Here is a 22,209-nt window from a genome sequence, read left to right on the forward strand (position 1 = left end):
CACCCCAGGGGAGACCTCTACCTCCAGAGCTTGCTGACCTTGCCTGCTCCTTGCCCCCCAGCCCTGGCATGTCCCCCCAAAAAGGGGAGCAAGAGCAAACCTGCGGGGCGGCGGCTGGGACCCCACGAAGGTGAACAGGCAGCAGCGCGCGGCGCTGGCGCGGTGGTTAGCCACGGAGCCGGAGCGAGCGAGCGTGTCATCTCCTGGATGCGGCGTTTTGATCTCGCGCGCATTAAAACCTGGTTGTCAGCTAGGAGACTAACAAAGATTACAGTTCAATTAAACAAAAAAATTATTTAATAACTCAAGCGTGTAGCCTTGTGGTTAAACTGAAAGAACTCCAGGCTTATGTCAACATTGCAGCCCTGCAACAGCACTATTTTACCGAAACAGTGGTGCTGCTCCAACACGCAAGAGAACACTGAACTAAATGAGCCCCTCAGATGTTCGGCAGGCAGCTGTACAATTAGAAAGCAGATGCGTTTCACCCCCTCCTCCCCTCCAACGTACCCACGCAGGACGGCTCCTCAAGCACCTGAGCAGACAGCCTCCCCAGGCAGCTGATATTCTGGGGGCATTGATGCGGTAAAGAGCGGCAGCCCCACGGCACATATACGTGGAGAAAATCCTCAGTGAATAATTAAACTGGATTTTGTTGTTCAAAGCCTCGCACCAGCACTAGGGACCTTCTTAGGAATGTAACGTGGGAAAAAGCGGGTAAAAAAGGTCTGAAGTTTCCCGGTCCTCAAAGGGACAAGTTTGAGTCTCAGTGCCCCCTTGAGAAGCTGCATCCTTTCCCCCACGATGCATCCGAACTGAAGTTTTCCACAGAGCAGCATTTATAACAACAAATATCAACAGACAGTGGTCATCATGTTTCACCCTAAATGGCTGTAGGCCTCTGAACTGTAATTAATATACAAACAAGATCCTTTTTAAAAACAGAGCTATAGAGAGCAATACCTTGTACTAGTTTTTGCATCTTTCAAATGCAAACGGTGACATGTAAAAAGGGCAGATCCGTGTGTTTCCCAGTGCCAAACCGCCTTGTCATTCTGAATCCGAACATCCGCTAATTTAACACGCTTTGCTCCTGTCAAATTACCAATACAGATTAGGCCTCCTCTTTTTTGTTTTTGAAGGCAAAAGCCACAACCCTGAAGAAAAATCAAGAATATCAGAGAGCAAAATAATGCCAGTTGTTTGACAGAGATCGTCAAGCAAAAATCTAAAAGCCAGTAAGACGGAAAAGTGCTTTATCACAGGGAAATAACAGCATCCAACTTCTCATATCACAGCACACATAACTGCCGTGGCATTTTTTCAGCAGGATGTCTACAAGCAAATTTGTTTCCCACTCCACTCTGGTTCTACTAATATAATTTCCACAGCTCATTTTAACATTGCCTCCCCATCGCTCTATACGTATACCAAGAGGTTCATAAAAATAAATGGGAATTGACTATCCAAAATTAGAAGTACATTAAAATCCATCAAATGTGCACCTACACCAATGGAAACAGAGGGACCAACCTGGAAGAATCAGTGCCCGCCACAACGTAAAGGAAAGCTGTAACTACTGCGTCACAGTTGATATTAATTCCTAAACGACCATTTCACAATTTGTGGCTAAAGATACAGAGTATGTTTCAAATCTGTACCGCCAGATACATGAAGCCTCCATGCAGAGCAACTGATGGCAGAAATAAATATCAAAGAGCAATGCCATATCTGAAAGCCAAAAAAAACAGAATCCAATCTTTTCATCTTACTGACAAGCAACTTGAGCAGTTCGGCTTCCAGCCCTCGATTTAGCTCAACAAATGAAGAGTTAAAGTCAGAAAATTCACATCTGTCCCAGTCACTACAAAGACGGCATTTACATCATTCTGCCATACATTATCCCACAGTCATAAACCAGGGCTCCCTCCCCCAAAGCCCCCAGCCCTGTTCAAAGGTCGTCAGACACCACAGACGTTTATCTCAGCTTTTCCACTGCGCTCGCGACCAACACCTCTAACAGCTCTCAAACTCCACTGGACGGAGGCTCTGAACAGCAGAGCTGCAACCTTCACTGTAAGTGAAGCTACCTAAAGAAACCCTGGCGTGAATGTGCATTGCAGACCGAAGAGGAGGAAACTCAGCTCGCCAAAATCAGTCTTTGGAAGAGATAACTCACTGTTCTGGGGATGGGCGGCGACAGAGATCCATTAGGCATGTACGGGTCGTTATTCATATTTGGCATCATGATATACCCAGAATAACCAGAGTACGATGGTCCCTTGCTGTATAAGCCACTGTCTGGATGCTTTCCTACGGAAGAGGAAACAATGATTACATTATTCCCCACATAACGCATTTCTTGTAAGTTAGAGCACTTAAACAGGTACTGTGCATTCACAAAAATGTTCTGCATGCAAATGTTTCCTTACTCCTGGAAATTACCTCTGACAGGAAGTGGTCCGCAGCAATTTGTAATAACATTTTTTTAAGAAGAATTAATGCTTAAAGAAATAAGTACTCGCAGTGAGGAGTTTATGCTTAAAATACGGAATAGCCTCAGAGTAAATTTATTTTGCTCGTCCCTGTTCAAATAGGCAGAAACATCAGCAATGACACCACATTTCTCAAGTAGCAGTTTTCCCCCATTTTATACATCCCTCTAGGATTTGTGGATTCAGAAGTATTGCCAGCACTGGTTTCCAACATCATTGTTAGGAAAGGGAGGAACAGGGCAATGATAACTAGATATAACCATTTCCTTCTCTCCCTGAGCAGCAAACAGTTCACTCTGGCCACGCTCATCAGGAACAATTAGAGGGCAGGGGCTGGCTTGGAAGGAGATCCTAACGATTTGGGGGGGGTGCCGTTGAACACACATGGCACTAGAGTCAAGAGGGAAGCCAAGTGAGGGAGGCTATTCTGTAGGAAAATAAAGAATTTGGGTCCAGGTCCTGCAAAGAGGGGGGAACAAGTCTCCCACCTATACGACTGTTGACAAGGATCCTACTCGAAGGTGAGATTTAAGAGGATTCAAGGCTGAAAAGAAAACTATACAGAGCTGATCTCTTCCCCCTCACTGCCAAAACGCTACGAGCATGGCCATGACTGCTTTTAGGCTGTTTAATGACCAGTTCGGAGAAAGACTGCCACAGAGTCCCCGAAAGCACCAGCACTGAACTGTGTCCATCTTCATAGGGAATTTATCATCTGGTTTAGTTCGTGATGGTAAGCATTTCATTTTAAACATATTCTCCCATCCTTCACAGCACACATTCTTTGTATACGTGTCCAGCTTCCTAAGTGATACTCAACGAACTCTCTTATTTCTTCTGTCCTCCTCAATCAAAATTAACCAGCTGGTACATTAAAAAAAAAGCAAGAGGTCTGTTCATGCCGAGATTTGGAAGAGGAGATTTAAGCGACAGACTTTGGCTATGGGGAAAAAAGCACAAGAGTTTCCGAACACACACAACTCAGCTGCACTGTACAAGTGAAGAGAGAGATGTGTTTAAGCTGATATCCTAAAAATAGTTATTTCTTCAGCGAAGATCCATTTGGCCTACTTATCAGTTTCTAAACAACTGAAATACCATTTGGTCACTCAAGATAAACGTGCTGAACATTCATCTCCTTTTTAAATGTGCTTTGAAAGCACCCTGGCATCCCCCTTCCCCAAAAGGTACTAAATTTATGTTTCCCAAAAGAAACCAAGCTCCAGTTTGAGGCCCGTGCGGAGGCTCACCAGGGGACTAAGAGGGACAATATGACAAGACAGGACGGTGCGTTTCTCACCTTCCTCGGGGTGCTCTCTGCCTTTATCATGGTAGGAATCCTGTGCTTGAGTCTGCCTGGAAACCTGACGACAGGGAATCCACCATCAGAAAATAAGAAGAAAAAGAAAAAAAGTCATTGTATGGATGCTCATTTATCAATCACAGCGCTACAGCTTCTTGTAGAAAGAAAAAAGTTAGGGCAAGAGATAAGCATCTTTCTTTTCCCTCTTAAGTCGCTTGGAAGGCAACTGTACCAGAAACGTTTGTGTAAACGATCGTTTTATGACAATGTTAACAACTATGGGGCTTTGCGAAGCGTTTCTAGCAGAAGCGCCCTACATTTAAAAGGGTCTTATTTCTGGAAAATATTTGGAGCTTCGGCGGTCAAAACACTCTTGGTAAAAAGATACCAAAAATAATAACGGAAATCAGGTTGCCCTCATTACCAGATCTTTAGTAAAAGAAGACAAAACAACAACAAAAAAATAATAAAAAAGTAGGTCCCTCGCTCGCCCTGAAGTTGTTTTAGCGTCAGGAATTTCTTCCCAAACAGTTTTCTGCAAATCCCTTAAAGAGTTCACGGCTAATGCTGCGACCCCGCTGATTTTACCGAGGAAATTTCATGTCTGCTTGAGGTCTAAAACCACCGCACCGTCGAGAGACTCGCGGGAACCTTCTCGTCCCGGGCCGAAGTGCGGAGGGGGCCGCCCCTCGCCCCAGCCCACCCCAGGGCGCGGAGGGGCGCGGAGCCCGCCCGGCTCTGCCCGCCGCCCCTCCGGGAACGGGCGTTGGGGTGGGATGATGGGGTTTTTTTGGGAAATACGGAAAATAGGGATTTCCCCGGTGCCCCGCCGAAGCTCCCTCCCTCCTGGCGGCGCCGGTGGCGGCGTCCGGAGCCCGCCGGCATCCCGCGCCCCGGCTCCGCGCTGCCCCGCGGAGCCCCCGCGGCCGCGCACCTCGTGCCCGTTAGCACCGGGGGCGATCTCGGACTCGTTGACGAGGGAAGACTTGATGTCGGCCAGGTCGCCCTCCTCCTCGGGGTGGCTGATCTCGGCGAAGATCTTCTCCTTCTGGGGGTCCCCTTCGTCCTTGAAGGGGATCATCTCGTCGGTGGCGCAGAGCTCCGGGTCCCCCCCACCACCCCCGGCCCCCGGCAGCTGCGGCATCCTCACGGCAGCGCGGCGTCTGCTGCGGCCGCCGGCCCGCCGTGGGAAGGGGAGCGGGAGCGGGAGGAGCAGCGGGGGGGGGGAGGAGGAGGAGGAGGAGGAGGAGGGAGGAGGAGGAGAAGGAGGGAGGAGGAGGAGAGAAGAAGCAAAAATCCCGTGAAGTCCTCGGGGTTGCTCTCGGCAGCTGGAGATCCCTGCCCGCCCGCCCTCTCGGGGCCGAGGTACCCCCGCTCCCGCACGGCACCGGCCCCGCGGGGAGCCTCGCCCCGCCGCGCCGCACCGCCGGAATAAGTCGAAATACACCCACTTGTGTCCCGCCCGCCCCCGGGGACCGCGCCGGGGACCGCCCCCCAGGAGCCTCGTCCCCCCCGGGGCCAGGGCTCACCCTGGGGGTGAGGGGACGCGGAGGGGAGCGCAGCCCGCCCGACTTTCGCCTCCGAGTGAAGTTGCCGCCACCCGGGCGGGCCCGAGTTAAAATGGCTGGGGGGGGCGGGCAGGGGGAGGGGGCGCTCCGGGGGACGGGGACGGGGACGGCGCTGCCCGCGGCGCGCACCCACCGGGCCTTTGTCCACCGCTTCGCCCGCGGCTCCGGGCACGGCTGGGCTCGGCTCGGCGGCACGGCGGGGGGGCGAGGAAGAAACAGCCCCGAGGGGGAGGAGGGAGCGGGCGGGGAGGCGCCCCCCCGCTTCCCTCTGCACCCGCGGGCAGGAGAAAAAGTTGCCGCCGCGGCGCCTCCGCGCCCCCGGCCGCCTCCGCGCTCCGCGCCCGGCGGGGGCCGCCTGCCGCAGCCGGGGGGCGCGGCGCCCCGCGGGGGGCGGCGGTGGGGCGCGGGGCGGCGGCGGCGGCGCAACTTCAGCATCGCGCCCGCCCTCCCTCCGCCGAGCGGGGCGGGGCGGGGGCGGCGGAGATGAAAGGAGCCGCCGCCGTGACTGACACCGGGCGGCGGGGGCGGGGAGGGGGCCGGGGCCGGGGCCGGGGCCGGCGGCTCCGGGAGGGAGCGGGTGCGGGGCTGCCCCCGGGCAAACTTTGCTCAGGCTGCGCCGAGCAGCTTCTGTGTGTGCGAGTCTGTGTGTGCGTGTACATGTGTGTGCGCGTGTGTCTACATGTACATGTGTGTGTGCGTGTGTGCGTGTCGCAGCGGGGGGACTGCGCCGGGGCACCGCCGCTCCTCTCCCTCCCCAGCCAGGAGCCCGCCGCGTCCCCAGGCAGACAGACAGACCTGAGTTTTTAGGGCTGCTTTGTTGAGACTTTGAGGGGGGCGGGGGGGGCTGCGGCCACATGGCGCTGCTCGGGGAAGGGGAGAGGGGGCAGTGTGCGAGGATTTGCCCGGGCGCTGCCTGCGCCCGCTTCGGACGAAGGGCAGAATTAACACATGGCCATTAAATCCAGCAAGTGCCGGGCAGGAATGCCGAGTAGCCTCCGAGCGACAGGGAGCAAACCGGCCGGGGTGAGCTCGCCCCGGTTTCAGACCGGTAGCTGGAGCCAGAGCAGCAACAGAGATTCACCCCCGCGCCCCATCCCATTCCTTCAGCAGTCGGGCAGTCCCGTTAGCTCCCGGGTGACACGGCATCGCCCCGGTGCAGCGTACAAGTACATTAAAATATATATTTATATCCCATCCAAACAAAAGCAGGCGCTGCGTTTGGGAAACGTCAGGATCCGTAACTTCTTTTATTTTGCGAACGCGATGGGCGCGCATTTTGCAGGAAACAACTTCCCCCGATTTTGGCATCGGAAAAGTGCGGTTCGTGCTTTGCACGTGCCCCGCGAGGTTGCTAAACCTCCAAGCGCCAGGAGACGGAGAAACGGGAACACGTGGATGCTCAATCCGTTTTCAGCAGATGCCGGTGCCGGCGCGGCGGCACGGCTGGCTGGGGCACGGGGGGGCGCTGAGCCCGGCTGCCCGCACCTCCGCTCCGGGCTCTGCATCTTTGCTGCCCACGAACGAGTAATTAAAATCCAGCTGAGAAATGAGACCAGAGAAACCCCGAGAAAGGGAGCAGGTAGTTGGAAAGGGGGGATGGATTTGTCAAGTCTAACAAGTGCGCAAAATAAATAATCGAGAAAGAAATAAATTATAAATGTAAACCCTGGGAAGGTGTTTAATTGTGCAGCGCTCGCCGGGTGGAGGGAAAGCCCCCCTCTCCCAAAGGCGGCTGCAGAAGCGATTGGGAAGCGGTTGTTTGCAAAACGGCAACTCGGGGATGGTTTGTGCGCGGAGATGCCGCCGCATCCCTCCCGCCTCTCTTCCCTTTCCCGGGGCTCAGCGGGCACCGCGCACCCGGGCCGGGGGAAGGTGCCCCGGATCGGTCCCTTTCGGAAAAAAAACCCTGCAGCGAGTGCCTGAGCGTTGCAGACCGCTCCCCCCGACGGGGCGGCCCGGCCCGGCTCGGGGGCAGGCAGGGGTCCCCGCCGGAGGACCCGGCAGCGCGGCCACCCTTCTTTTCCGTTACCGAGTCCCTCTGGAAAAGCAGCCTCCCCCCGCCCCTCCGCCGTCCCGGGGTCTCCCCCTTCATGTGGGCTGGAGTTTTTCCCTGATCAGTTTTTGGTGGACGGGTTTTGAAGGCAGAAAAGGGCCGGGGTGGGGGAGGCAGGACGGGGAGGCGGAGGTGGAGACCGTAATGATTTACGACAAGAGGATAAACTCAGGAAACCTCAACTCCAACGCCAGATTTGACTGGAGACAACACAAGGCTGTCGCTTTACTCGTGGGGCTGGGGAGGGGGGGCACGGCTGGGAGGGGGCACGGCGCGGGGCGGGGGGGCGCCCCGCCGTGCCCCCGCTGACGCCCGCAGGACCCGGCCGCCGCGAGCGCGCCCGCGGCCGTGCCCGCTGCCTGCCGGCACCCGGCTCCGCACCGGCTGCCGCGCGGTTTAGTGCTTTAACAGGGTTTATGTTTGCGTTTTAGGTGTTTTTTTTTCCCTTTTCATTTTAGCATGGTTTTGTATTTTCGCGTGGTTTTTTTTTTTCATTTTGGGCATTTTTGCATTTTAGCTTTTTTTGGTCCTTTGTGCGGGTTTTGGCGTTTTAGAGGTGTTTTTTTCCCTTTTTTTTTTTTTTTTTTTTTTTTTTTTTTTTTTCCGTTTCAGCTTTGGGGGGTCCGCACTTGGAGCACTCCCCGACGGCCAGCCCGGTTCGCCCTTCCCCGTGGGAGGGGGGAGAACGGGGAGGGGAAACCCGCCGCCGGCACCCGGGCGGGCCGATCATCAGCGGTCGGGGCAGCGGGACGAGCCCCGCAGAGTTTCAGGGGGGCTGACTGGAAAGAGGGGGGGGAACTGGGGTCCCAAGGCCGACCCCCCGCCCCGCGCGCAATAAGCGGGGTGGGGGGACACCCTCGCGTGCGAAGCGCCGTCCGCCGCCGGCGCCCCCTATATAGGGGAGGGCGGGAGCGGGGCGGGGCGGCGGCGCCTTTGATGTCCCGCCGGCGGCCCCTTTCATCCCCCACCCCGGTCCCCCCCGGGCCCTTTGTGTGACTAAATTTGGCAGGAGCATGGAGGCGCGCCAGGGCGCCCACGTGTGCGCCGAGCTCCCAGCTGAGCGGGCAAGGGTTTTCTTCCGGGTAAGGAGACAGCGGGGGAGATCAAAGAGTTTGGGGAGCTGGAGCCGAAATGTGCAGTGGAAATAAAATAAAATAATTAAAAAAAAAAAGAAAAAAAATTCCTCCGGCCTGGACGCATGCCAGCCCGGAGGCACGGGGGAGAGGGGGGAGGGCCGCGCACATGGTGGGGAGGGACCGGCGGGAAGGAGCTAGTTTTCCCCAGGAGGGGAAAAAAAAATATAAATAAAATATATTTTTGCAACGCGAGTTGCAGTTATTTTCTGAGGAAAAAAAAACCCCACAAAACAAACCCAAAGACCCGACCCTTTTGTTTAGAACCGCCGGGCCGTGGAGCCAAGCGGGCTCCCCCTGGAAGTGCCGCCCGACGGCGCGTCCCAGCGCCCGGCCGGGCTGGGGCTGCGCGGCCGCGAGGGGAAAACTCCGTTGTATTGACGGACAAACGGGCAAACAGCAGCAACCCTCTCCCCTCACGAGAGGCCAATGCCAATTTCGAGCGAGTCTCTGTAGGCAAACCCTCCGCGGGGTTTTCTCACCCGGGGGGGAAACGTCGAGGGTGGCCCCCCCCGAGGGGTGGGTGTGCTGGGGGGCGGGCGCCCTTGGCGGCAGCCCACGCTGTGCCCTGCGGATCCCCGATGGGACAGGCGTGCACCCCGCTGCTGTGCTGCAGCACGACTTTTTTATGAGCTGTGAGGTGCATGGGTGGCAGAGCTGGGGTGCAGGAGGGGAGCCCCGGGGGGCCCCACCACCGCCCTGCACACCCTGCCTGCCCTGGGCCCGTGGGGAGAGCCACCCACCTCTGGGCTCCCCCTGCTCCCCCAGGACTGCAATGCACAAAAAAGGACGTTGGATTTCAAAATCTCTCAAATCAAGCTTTTACAGTGCCGTTTCAAGGCAATGTGACTGAGTTGTGCGTGTTCCCTGGGTCTGCGTTTGCCACTCTAGATAACATCCGTGATTTATGTGCAAGTTGAATATATAGGCCAAATTCCCAAATTCCTTCTGAAGCAAATAAAACCTCCTCTGTCAAGATGTGGGGTGAGCAGGGCCTGAGCAGGGATGCGACAATTAACCCTGGGCTCTGCAGCATTATGGCTGTGGTCTCCTGCATGTGCCGCTGCTGCACAGCACCGCAAGGGAGACGGCCCCGGCCTGTCTCAGAATGTATGAACGTATTTAGAAATACGGACTGTTCCTTGCTTCTGAAACAGGGATAGTACTTCTAAGTCTCTTTTTCACCCTGTGAGAATAAATGCAATGTTGTGTGTAAGAGGCTGTCTGCTCATCTGATGAATGCTGCAGGAAAAGCTGTAAATAGCAGACCTGGATGCTTTTGGGGCAAAAACCGAAGTGCCCTCAACTCTTGTGTTGTACCAAGGAGATGGTCCCTTTGGCAGCGCAGTCCTCTTTCAGTGCTTTTAATAATGCAGGGTCCAGATAGCTGGTGTGGCTTTGGATTTGGGTCCAGGTTTGGCTTGCAGACACTGTGGCCTTACAGCCCCGTGGCCCACATCCAGCTGCTCATTGGTGTGGGTCGCCTGCTGTTGTCTCCAGACGCTGCTGGGGCTGTGGGGTCCTGGATGATGAAGCAGCGATGCCTGTCCCTGGCAGCCTCAGGGGGACTTAGGCAGGGGTCGTGCGGGGAGGATTTCTCACTGCGCGCATCATCATTTCCCTCACAGTGGCTAAAAGGGCTTCTTCCCGACCGTCTGTGGTTGGGCGAAGAGGATGCTGCCGAGTGAAGGGAAGAGCTCCATATTTGCTGCAGATTTGTGGTTTGGATGGAGGAAAAAACAAAAAGGGGATAGTGTGTGCTGGTTTTGAAAACGCAGTTATTATGAGTCTTTATGAAATGAGGACTCATTTTTTTAAATTATAACAAAGGGCATCCTGGCTGTGTTTCTAGCAGCTATATCAAAGAGTAACTGCACTTCTCATTTAAAGCTACTTTGAAAGAGATCACGTGTAATAGGTATTAGGATATTAAGAGTGTATATGTGCTTTTTGCTTTTTAATTTACACATCCAGCTTTCCAGTTCTAGGATGCCATTAATGTTCTTAGCACAGAATTACTCTATTTAGAGAGCTAGGTTTTCTTAGCCCTTGCGACAACATGGACTTTATGAGATTTGAGTGGGCAAATCTCACCAGTGCGTTTTTACTGTAAGAGCTTTTGTTTAGAGGAAGGCATTGGCGGCTCAGATCTCACGAATATGTTAAGCTATCTTATTTTGAGATTAAAATAGTTAGCAGTTCAGGGGCTGCTTTCTTCTTCGTTCTTTAAGCACAAGATAAAATACGGGGGAAGTAGCATGGTTTATTCAAATAAATGGTGACACAAAGTAGCTTGCTAACTAACCCTGACATCGAGCAGTGCCATTGCAGGATTATTTCTGGTGACTCATCTGATCAGATAATCCACAGCGTGTGGATACAAGGGGAGGCAGGACTCGGGGTCGGAACTAAACCCAGAAAGCCATGCATGGGAGAACGCAAAATGTGAGGTTGATGTATTAAAGGTAAGACCTGAAAAGAGCACAGCAACGTGCTGCCCCGCAGCAGGGATTTTTAGGCTGGGATTTTAGGTCCTTTAGGAAAGGACCAAAGAGATGTTCAAAGGGACCAGAGTCCTACATCCCCAAGGGGGCCTTTGAAAATCCAAACTTTAGTAGCTTTGTTGGACACTACATTTATGAGAGGTTCTGGCTGAAGAAGGGTGTTTTAATTGCGGAGTAGCAGTTTTGCCCGTTTACGTCAACGTTTCCTACTTTCTTAGAGGGGGAAGTTCTGCTCCTGAATAAATAAATGTTATACGTGGCCCAGAACGGATGAGATTTTCTCCATCCCTGAGAGCCAGGATGCCGCACCTGGGGGCAGTGTCCGTGGCAGGTTTTCAAAGGCCCCTCCGACCGAGTCCTGCTTCTGCTCCTCTAGCTTTGCACTTAGAGGTGCCGGTGCGTGTCTCACACTGAGACTTCTTGGATGCACCAGGGAAAGGCACTGCGGGGCTTTTGCTAGGGGTTTTGTGCACGCACCATTGGAAGCCTTACGCTGAAAATGTTGATTTCTGTTGGTACTTGCTTGTACAGTGCAAAATTAGTATCTCTAACCCCTGAAGTATGTGAGGTGCTTTGCGGAGAAGTCATCCTTCTACAAAAGCCCTTGGCATGGCTATAGCTAGGCCTGTTTTGGAATTTAGCATAAACCAATTTTTATATTCTGCCAAACATGTAATGAACATGCAGAGCTGACTGTGCACCAGCATTTCCTCCTAGCTTTTGAAATGGCAACCCTTCCCTTTCCGTGCTCCCAATGAAATCAAAGCATCTTGTAATCCCTCGCTTGTTTTTAAGTGACAGTAGTCCTCTGTGCCCTGACAAATATTGCCGGCAGAAGCCTGGTAGCTCCAGACAAGGTCCTTTGAGAGAGGTGGGAGGGGAGGGAGGCTCTGCGGGCAGCTTTCCAGCGGCAGCTGTGCACTAACGGCATGGGAGTGTGGGAGGCTTCTCCCGGGTTAGTAAGACAGCTCAGCAACGCAGCGAATGTGTGCTCCCAGTGCATGACTCCTATTTGCTTTTTTCTATTTCTCTGACCTCTGTCTGACCAAGTCTGTCACCCGTACGCAGCTGGATGGGGAGGGGGAACAGCAGCTGGGCTGTACCAGGGATCTCGCTGCGCTTGGGGAGACACGTGGCGCTCCCCCAGGGGAAGATTTTGAAGCAAGTAACAAGATGGTGAATTTTCCTTCTTGCTGAGGAAGTTATTTGGAGGTGGGTCTTATTTTAAAGTACCATCTCTTGCTTCCCAGGGAAGTACCTGCCATTAATTTGCCCGACAGAGGTATTAAACAGTAACAGCTGAATGCCAGTCAAAGGCAGTGCTGTTTGCCGGGGAAGCGCCAGGAGAAGACACTTAAGAGTTTGCAGGAGTCTGGGGTATTGTTCAGAGCCTTGTCATCTCAGCATCACAGCTTCATGGTTTCAGGTCTGATAATGATCCAAAAATATGTGTCTTCATGGTGACTGGAAAGCAGAGAGGCACAGTGTATGGGACAGCAGTTAGGACTCACCTTTCAACAAAGAGCGAGATCAGTCTGAGTTGCAGCTGCCCACTTCACCCTTAGCTCCGTTCTCCTTTACGTGGGTCTCATGGGTTGCTGTGTCCACGTTCTGGGAAAATGGGTGGCTTTGGTTTGTGATTCAGAATTTCAGAAATGCTCCCTAAGGCTGAGGGAAGTAAAGGGATGTGAGCAAAAGTCCTGCAGGCATGGTTGGGTTGTTGAAGGAGGGCGAACACCACACACGAGGGGGTTCGGGTCAAATTCTGCAGTCCTTGACTCATAATTGTGCTGGAGCAGGGCCCTACAGATGAGACCCTGAGCTGAAAAAGAGGGTGATGACATTAAGGACAGCATGGGGTAGAGGAGAAAACTTGAAGCAACAGTAAGTGAATGGTTGTGCTTATCGTCACAAAATTCCCTGTGTGGTGCTGGTCTGAGTCTCTTGGACCACTTGCGGTTCCTGCTGAGTTCAGCCAGAGCTGTGGGTTCTCAGCCCTCGTGGGAATAAGCCCTACCTCATGAGGAGGATGGTTTCTACCCCACTGGAGAAGGGTAATGAGAGAGAGGGACCTGTTGTGACCAGCCAGGCGACTTGTGGAGGGTTGAAGCGAGATAGGGTCCAGATCATGGCTGTTGTTGCTCATCTGCCAGGTCGGGCCGTTACGCCATGATTGATCAGCTGTGTTCTGGCTTGCATATCTATGCAGAAAGCCATGCTTTCTCTCACATTTCTACCTTACCTCCTCTCCTGCTTTGTGCTGGCCAGAAGGAAGGCATAGCTGCAAAACTTGCATATCTGGGTGAACCTCCAGCAGCAGAATGGGCTGTCCTTGCCCACCCAGCAAGGCTTTTCAACAAAACAAGGGACTCCAGCTCATAATACTCTTTTTGGCTGAAAGACTTCAATAACTTTTACTAATTTCAGTACCTTTTTACACAATTTGTAATTAAATTATGAAGCTCCTTCCTGTAAGATGTTATGGAGGCTGAAATGATGAATGGATTCAGAAAAAGATTAGACAAATTCATTTTGGCTACGAAACATGACTGATCGGATACAACCTGCAGCTTAAAAGGTCCCTGAACCTCCAATTGCAGGCAGTCCTTCTGGGCACATGGAAGTAACACAGCAGAGGAGTGCAGAGTGGGAAACCGAAAACTGCAGAAACTGACCCAAACGTGTGCTGTAGCGGACAAGTCAGATGTATGCAATCTAACTTAAAATGAGATTTAATATATCAATCAAGAGGATCACCTTTTGTTTTTCTTCAGAATTTGAATTTGCAGCATGCTGTCAGTCACTGGCCTCTGGCTATAACCAAGATTAATACCAGCTGATGTGTGTATGCCTCTACTACGTTGATAATGAAATAAAACTTTCCCTGGTTTATTTGTCTGTCCCTTGAGGAATTCAGTCTTTCAGACCTCTCTCGCAGCCAAGACTACTTCTTACAACATTTATTTATGTTTGCTGGCCATGAAGCATCTAAATAGTGTTTCATAAAAGAAAGATCTTTATACGAGAAAGACCAGAAGTGTTGCATGGTATTTATAGAATCATAGAATTGGTTTGATTGGAACAGACCTTAAGATCATCTAGTCCAACCATTAACCTAGCAGAGCCAATATTTATTATATTTCTTTAAAGAGGGTATTATTGGTATGCAGACAGGCTGTGGCTCGACACTATATGTTAACAAAAGATCATCCATGAAACAGTCACCATAACAAAAATAATATTAAATAACTAGAAAAAATAGCTTTTAATGGGATTTAATTTCATTTGTATTATTTTCACTTTCAGTAAACCTTTCTGTTTTCCCTTGAATGCAAGCAAACACCTTGTTATGTTGAGCGCTCTTCTTTTCCTCTGATGCACCCTGCATTTAGCCCGGATACGGGCATAGAATTCACCAGATTGTTTTGCATTAGAAGAGTGCTGTCTTTAGCGAGAGCAATTAAAGCAAAGGGGCTGCAGGCCAAAGCGCTAGGGCTGTATAAGGAAGCAGAAGCCATAGATTAAGCTATATATTAATTACTCGGTTCCCTACTTGGAGCTATGAACAGTGAATTCTTTAATTTTATGTTGCATTTTTAAGGTATTTTGTGGTTTGCTAAACCCAACACATTAGGAGGTTTTGTATGTAGATATAAAAATGGTGGTGCTTTAGGACCTACTATGGTGTTTTGAAAAACAGGCCCAGCGGAGACAATTCCAGTGCAGATCCAGAGGAAGGGTGCAGAGCAGCTTTTGGGGGTGTTCAGGTCCATTGCTTTATGCAAGCTCTTGCGCAGGGTTGCAATGAGCTGGTTTTATTTCATCTGCACCTTGACCTGTGCTGGTGGATTTGATGTTGGGGGTCCGAACAAAGGTCTGATTTAGGCAGGAATGTCTCCCCACCTGCTTCCCCCACCCCAGTTTATGGAGGTGCCCGTGAAGACTCTGCTGTGCAGTCTCTGCACAGGATGCTCTCCGAATTAGCAGGTCTTTACCCCAGGGGAGATTCTGCTTTGGAGGAAGCTCCTGTCTTTGAACTTATTTGAATTATCCTCATCTGGGGAAATGAATTGTCCTTCGACTCCTTCTCACCTCTCAGAAGCTCCCCGTCCCCTCAGTTGCACTTTTGTGTCCCTTGTTGTTGCTGCACATCCTCCCTATGAGCTCTCCCCGTAGTGGGGGGAGCCTGCAACATCCCCTGGGAGCTGCTGCTCATTTCAAGCCAGGCACCAGGGCAGCTGCCTCATGCCCAGTGCCCAAGCCAGGGACGGGGTCCTATTAATGTTATATGTTCAGTTGATCTGGATCTTGTAAAACATATGTGCCTTCAAAAGTCTTGACTCTGACCTGTGAACAGGCGGCACCTTGTAAGCCTTTTCAAAGGGAGTTCTCCTCATCTGCTGTGTAATTTAGGCCCTGCATTAAATATAACTTGGTGTGGAGCAATGCCTGTAACTATTGTGCTTGGGCCAACATCTGCGTGTCGGTTCAGCAGGCCTCTGCGTAAATGCAAGAGCTCCCACTGGGGACCCTCAGTCCCAGGCTAAGGGCTTCTGCCTGCTGTGGCTATTGTCTGTCACGCAAGCAGAGGATCCTTTGCATCTTGCTCCTGTCAAAAGCGCCAATACTCATTTGCTGTATGGCAGAGGAGGAAATGGCAGCAGCAACAGTTTTCACACTGATTCTGAAATCCACCCCTGTGATAATGGAGAGATTAATATAACATAACTTAGTAAGCATGCAATAGTTAACATTTAACTTCTCTGCCCCTTTTGTTCTGCCAGGAGCCTAAATGTTGGCCATCACTTGGGTGATGTGGAAAAAGCACGACTTGAGATTGACCCAGATGCTCCGCTTCCTTCAAGATCACTGTGTGGCTGGAGGATCCCAGAGAGAAGTATGAGGTACCATCAGGCCCAGGAAGAAAATGCCCGTGCCCTGATAGGATTGTTGGAAGCTGTTTCGAGGGAAGATGGGCCAGGCTGGTTGAGGACAGAGACCGTACGGCACAGTGGTGTCCTTGGCAGAGGTGCAGGAGAGGAGCCTGGCTGGTGGGCAGGCAATTGGGGAGCCGTGCCGCCAGCCGGGCAGGGGAGAGGAGAGGAGGCAGTGGCTTTCCTGCAGGTGGGAATTCTCAGGCACAACTGGTGGCTAAACCGAGCAATGTGGAAGAAGATGGATGAAATATGGGGGGAAAATCCTTGAAAATGGCTCCCTGGACAACCCAAGGCTGGAAGAGCTTGCTAGGTATTCAGCTCTGAAAGCATAGCTTGTTAGAGGCTTACAGCAGCCCTAGGTCTGACTACAAGCCGTGACATAGCCTTCGCAATTGCCCTCTGGGGAGTCTTTACCTCCATGCTGGGTGCATCGGGGGCGCAGGATCTTTTGCCTGTGAAGCTACATGCAACAGACGGATGGTCTGAAATTTGCTCCAAGGTAACTTACTGTGTCTTGGTCTCAGTTTTATGAGACTCAGACATGAGGCCAAAAAAGAAAAAGAAAACAGCATTGACCAATACTTAGAAGTATTTTATGTCAATTGTTCCTTGGTAATGAGGAGAAAACATGAACTCTTCATGGAAGAAGTCGAGGAGCAGATTGCCAGAGCCACTGTGGTGCTGCTGGGCTTAGGGTCCTGTAAGAAGTCATTTGAAGGAGGTTGGTTGCTCATTCCTAATCCCTCAGCCTCCAGCACAAGGGACAATGAAAGAGTTTCCAGGCACATACTTTCAGCGGTATTGGCAGCAGTTGCTTAAAATTAATCCTTACTTGGGGTTTCAGAGACTTGCCTCTTGGAGCAGGCCCGTGGTATCCTTTGCATTTGTACTGTGAGGAACACAACAGAACTCCAATCCCAATTAGAGTCTGGATATACACCTATATGTGCATGTGCATATATGTGTTTGTATACGTAGAGCACCTTGGTGTGAACATCTCTGTGGCCAGGGCAGTGGCCCAGGCAAGGAGACCCAAAAGGGTCCAGGCTAGCCCTCCTTTTGCTGGGCCAGCAGCACAGCTCCCTGCCTTGCCCCAGCAGAAGCCTGGCTCTCCCTCTTTCTTTGCTCAGGTGAAGCATACTTGGCACTCTTTTTCTTAGCAATTGTAACACTGCAGGTCCGTGATAGTCGCAAATACTAAATATAGGTGTTTTAATTTGTAAGTGCTGCTTACGCTTTTCGATTAGCTCATGTGGAGGGCGGTGGCAGCCCGGTGGGGGCCTCTCAGAGTGACAGCACTCATTTCGGCCACACAGCACGACACAGTGTGCGGTACCAGTTTGGTTTTGAGGATTTAAAATGTCTTTATTTCAACTAGATGGCCAAGCTGGGAAGCTGTGAGGGATTTTCCTGAGGGGAAGTTTTTAGCCCTTTCCCTGGAAAGGCGGGAGGCTGCCGAACCAGGGCATTTTATCTGTTGTTACCTCTGTCAGAGTTTATGATCAATACCTCTGTTGCCCTGTCAGAGTTTAGTTCACGAAGCTGTGGGGCAATGCATGTACACCTAGCCGGGCTAGTTTGTTGGCGACGCTTTTCCTTTCCAGTGAAAGGCTTTTTTCTGTGCAAGTTACTGTATAAGAAAATAATCTATTGCTCTGAGCGGCTGGCCTATACCATTAACCATACTTACTTAACCTAGGAGTGTTTCTGTAAAGAGTCCACCATCTGTTTAGTAATGGTGAGTAGGTCTGCCCATTCAGACACACCGGTGTGATAGGAAGGCTTTATTGGCAGGAATTTCGAAGGAATACTGATTTATTTCACTTACACAAAAAATATAAGGCCAACTCTCTGTGTTTGTAAGGCTTTAAATGCTTGAACCAAATGAAACTATTAGAACACAAAACTGCTCACTCAACTCTGTGAGCCCAGCTCCTCTCTCAGAAACCCATTGCTGCTGACTGCAGCCTGGATATATATTCTCTGCAGTGCGTGAAGAGCCTTTGCTGATGTTGTCCTGGGAAAGGCAGGGAGAGCTCTCCATAAAGCTGAAGGAGCCTCACAGGAAATACTGCACCCTGGAGCCCTTCCTCCGTCAAACTTCATAGTATCTGTCTCAAGCACCTCTGCCAGCTGTGGTGGTTATGGAGTAGCGCAAGCAGAAAAGCTGCAAGCCATTTGGAGAAAAAAAGTAAGACACCTGACAGTAAGACATCATGTGGGGCTATCAGGGACATTCAATAATTGTACCTGTGTGTTATTGAGCAACGTCAGTTTTGGGGTGGTGTTGGCCATTTCCCTGATGTACAGGAGGATCTGATCCACTTCTCTGTTGCTAGCAAATTTGGAAATCATTTGACCTGAGAGTCAGTCAAACATACCACCCCATCATGTTCATATGCTTTCTTGGGTGTTTTAACCTAAAAATATTTTTTCAGCAAGATTTATTTTTAATTCCTTTTAAGGCAATTTGGAGACAGAAAGGAACAAAAAAGCCTCCAAACCCCAAACGAAATGGCACCACTGAACAAAGGGGCTCTTGTTTGTAAACTGCCATTTTAAAGTGTTGTTGCATATTCTACTGGAACAGTTTTTCATCTTTCACTTACACAGTCCAATTGTTTGAATACTAACCTATTCAACAGTCAAGTACTTTTTAGTGCCTTTTTGAGCGTCTTTTCAGTGCCACATCCCTGTTTCTCAGAAATCTGAACTTGCTTTTCTCCCATGTATTGATCCTCTTAGATAATGTCTCCAATGAGAAAAATAAGAGTGTTTCAGTTTGCAGAGGAGCAAAGTTAAAGAGACTGAGCTGAATTTGTCCTGTAATTTGTCAGCTGCAGAGCCTTCATCATTTAATGATCCTCACCTCATGTTTCTGCCACTTGCAGCACAAGAACAGGACCCTGTTTCAGAAAAAAACAACCCAGGAACAAAAAAACCCCAGCCCACTCCCTTGCTCCCCCCTCAGTTTTCCTTTGAATCTAGACATGGTCTAGCCAGGAGAAATTTTTTTCTCTACACTTCTACCTTAATATTTTTGTCTACATTGCTTTGCCTTTCTCTGCCGCCAAAGCTAAGTGTTTGCTGAATTAAATAAACCATGCCGCGTTGACAGAGCCTGTGAATGCTGCTATTGTCGCCAGAATCCTTTTGCTGATCTGACCCCAAATCCTAATGCCAACTCTGCACTTACTGGTGTGGTAGTAAGCGAACAAGAACTGATTATGCTGACGAGGCTAAAAGAATCTCCAAAAAGTCATTTTATAGGTTGGTTTTGTCACCAAGCGGCAAAACTTTGGATGTGTTACACCTGGTCTGGTTTCGAATTGGTCCTATATGTCAGGAAAGGTTTATAAATTAGTAAATGCTCAGTAAATTAGCAACACATTAGAGAAAAGCTCTTTGTCCTATCACTGAAATAAAAATAGTTGCAAGGTAGTTAATAACATTGGACTTAATGGATTTCCAGTGTTTGCATAGTGTAATAGGGAATGGTACAAGGAAAAGGATTGTTCCTATCTGTATTGTGGTGAGGATCCACAATGTAAAATCTCTAAGATGAAAAATTAGAGCCATTTCTGACAACATAGTTTCTTAAGACCTTAAGAGGAGAGGTCTGAATTCTGAAAACAAAACCCCTAATTAAAGTCCCCTAATTTTGCGTATCTTAAATATCTATATACTGTTATATATTCCAGAACCAAATACTCTTGTGTCCTACTGAGAAGTTCACATAAAAAAAGCGGCCCTACTGTTTTTGTGTGCGATGTAGAAACAACGTGTCCACCTTCGACTCCAGTCGGTCTTTGTCAAACTACCCAGTAAAAGAACATCCTGTCTCAAATCCCACACTATTATTTCCTCTGACACCTATTGCTTCTCCATTTGGGCATGCTGAACAGTAGCAGCAGGACAAGAGATGCTTTGGGGAGTTATAGGAAGGAGCTGGTGGCTTGGACCAGTATTGGAGTTCCAGAAGTGGTGTTGGCTTCAGGGTTTTGGTTTCTCTTTTAACATACTTGCGTGAGACAGCACGGTAGCCTTTTTTAGCAATGTTTTCCTTTTCAGTTTGTTTTTCTTTCTGACAATATAGCGCACAAAACCTCAATGTGGTTGTACAGAGAGCTGCTGCATGAATGACTCACGCTGTCTCTAGACATTGTATTTCACCGACATGCATCCTAATCTGAGAACTATGCTCTCAGCCCTGTGGTTTAGGTGACTCACGCTCAACCCAGCACCTGGCAATAGGAGAAAGGCAGCTTTCATTGACTTTTCCCAGTTTGGCCCTTGTCAGGGCATACTTACCGCTGGGTTACCTGTGGTCTCATGGAAGCACTCTATCTGTTGCACTGACCTGTGCCTCTTAAGCAGGGTCCCCTGGCTTTATTGATGCTTTGGTGCCAAAGGAGCTTCGAAGATGCCCAGTTTCCCCAGAAATGGGCCCTTTCTGTAGGAGCTTTCTGTTTTACAGAAATAAGGGGAATTATATTCTTCCTCCTTAAGGTATGAGGAGAAAAATGTCATAGTTTGTAATGCTTTCAGGTTCATAAGCAGAAGCTCTGGGCTATCAGGGCTTGCTCTGTTGAGGCTCTGGCATCTTGGAGGATTGCAGGAGAGCTGGCTCCCATGGGTCCGCGGACTTTGGAGGCAATGCAAGAACATGGCAGCAGCAAATCATTTCTTTCCTCGGCCAGGGGAGGCTGAGCGATCACAGCTTCTACAAAATCTCTTCTTCAAATGGCAATGCCAACCTTGCTGGTGCAGTGACCAGCAGAGTCCAAGTTACCATTTGACTTGCTACACAAGCAGAGGCTGGTACAAACCAAACTGATAATTCACGTCCACTGGAATTCATATTGCACCTCAGAACTGACTCTTTAAAAGCTCCAGAATAATTATTGCACCTGGAGTTGGAATTTTTTCTCCAGGCTTGACTTACAGTTTATAAATATGTGAGATAGGAGATTGGTAATTCAGTTTATAGTTTGTATGAACCCTGAAGCTTATGTCAATGCTGTTATCTATTATAGAAATGCAAACATGCTCTTTGATGTGTTATTCTCAGTGACTTGGGAGGATAAAGATGGAATACTCTATGGGCATTTGTAAAAGAAATTCAGAAATTGCAAGTCTACTAGGACCTAATAACATATTTTTGTTTATTTTTTTCCTCTTTTGCGATCTGCTTGATTACAGTAACTTAAAAACAAGAGAAATATTGCATCTGTCTAGGTTTCTGTAGTAGGAGAGCTCAAACCGGTTTCTCTGCTATGCCAAAACCCCTTTTTTGAGTATGCCAAACGTTTTTTATGTTATAGCGGAAAGGAAATTTGGTGCCACGTGTCTATGATTTGTTTTGTTGGACAGATTTTCTTGCTATAGGAGCACCTCCTGCTGGCTCGGCACTGCACTGCCCTTGGACTGCTCGTCTTTTCCAGACTTGGGAATAAGGAAGGAAGCCAAGCGAGGTTTCTTGAGATAAAGGAACAGGATCAGCGTGGGACCAGCTCTGCTGCTGTGAATGGTGATAGGGATGGCTCTGGTGACTGACACTACCCAATCTGCTACAAATATATATATTAATACAGTCCCTAATGGAGTATTGGTACTCCACTAACTCAGTTCAAGAGGGTCGTAACACACTTTCTGTTCCCACATTTCCATGGTGACCCAGCTGAAGTTCACAGAATAACTGGCAGTAAAACTCGGTAATAGGGAGGTGAGAAATACCAAGATGACTTTGTGCTTGTCCCTGGTAGCTTCAACTAGTCTATGAAAAATAATTCAGAATGTTTTTCACCAAAAATGCCATTTTTATTTTAAAAAGCGAACATCTAGCAGGTTTGTGACCATTTTAGTGAATTTTATTTGAAAATATAAAAGCAAGATATTAATACGCCACAACAAGCAGCTTCAGTGTTTTGTTTCCAAGCAGTTTTTTCTTGAAGGTTTGTTTTTTATTTTTTTAGGAAGCAGTTAAAAAGCCATTTTTAAAAATCAAATAAGTCAAACTAGAAATGATATGTTAAAGATAAGCTAAATAAGGTATCCTGACCAGAGTGTTTTTTCCTTGGAAAACTAAAACGATTGAAAATACTTGCCATCATTCAGATGCACAGCAAAAATAAGTTTGAAATATCAACATTTCCCCCAGAATGAGAACACTGCCAGCTCTGACATGTTCCCTTTGGTGATCAAAGCTCTTGGGAT

The 22,209-nt window shown here is 49.7% G+C and overlaps 2 protein-coding genes across 3 annotated transcripts in view; one reads left to right on the forward strand and one right to left on the reverse strand.

Annotated features, from left to right (window-relative positions):
• Window positions 1-4,942, reverse strand: part of LEF1 (lymphoid enhancer binding factor 1) — a 69,389-nt gene extending 64,447 nt beyond the window's left edge. For both annotated transcript variants that reach the window (XM_068402754.1, XM_068402753.1), the window contains exons 1-3: window positions 4,733-4,942; window positions 3,796-3,859; window positions 2,180-2,313 (exon numbers count right to left, since the gene is read on the reverse strand). In XM_068402754.1, coding sequence (XP_068258855.1) covers window positions 2,180-2,313; window positions 3,796-3,859; window positions 4,733-4,942 — 408 coding nt within the window. The remainder of the gene's footprint in view (window positions 1-2,179; window positions 2,314-3,795; window positions 3,860-4,732) is intronic.
• Window positions 4,943-8,340: 3,398 nt separating this feature from the next.
• Window positions 8,341-22,209, forward strand: part of RPL34 (ribosomal protein L34) — a 182,607-nt gene continuing 168,738 nt past the window's right edge. Inside the window, exon 1 of the mRNA XM_068403311.1 lies at window positions 8,341-8,351. The gene's annotated coding sequence lies outside the window, so the exon portion shown is untranslated. The remainder of the gene's footprint in view (window positions 8,352-22,209) is intronic.

This window comes from Nyctibius grandis, chromosome 6, assembly GCF_013368605.1.
Source record: "Nyctibius grandis isolate bNycGra1 chromosome 6, bNycGra1.pri, whole genome shotgun sequence".
Lineage (NCBI taxonomy): Eukaryota > Metazoa > Chordata > Aves > Nyctibiiformes > Nyctibiidae > Nyctibius > Nyctibius grandis.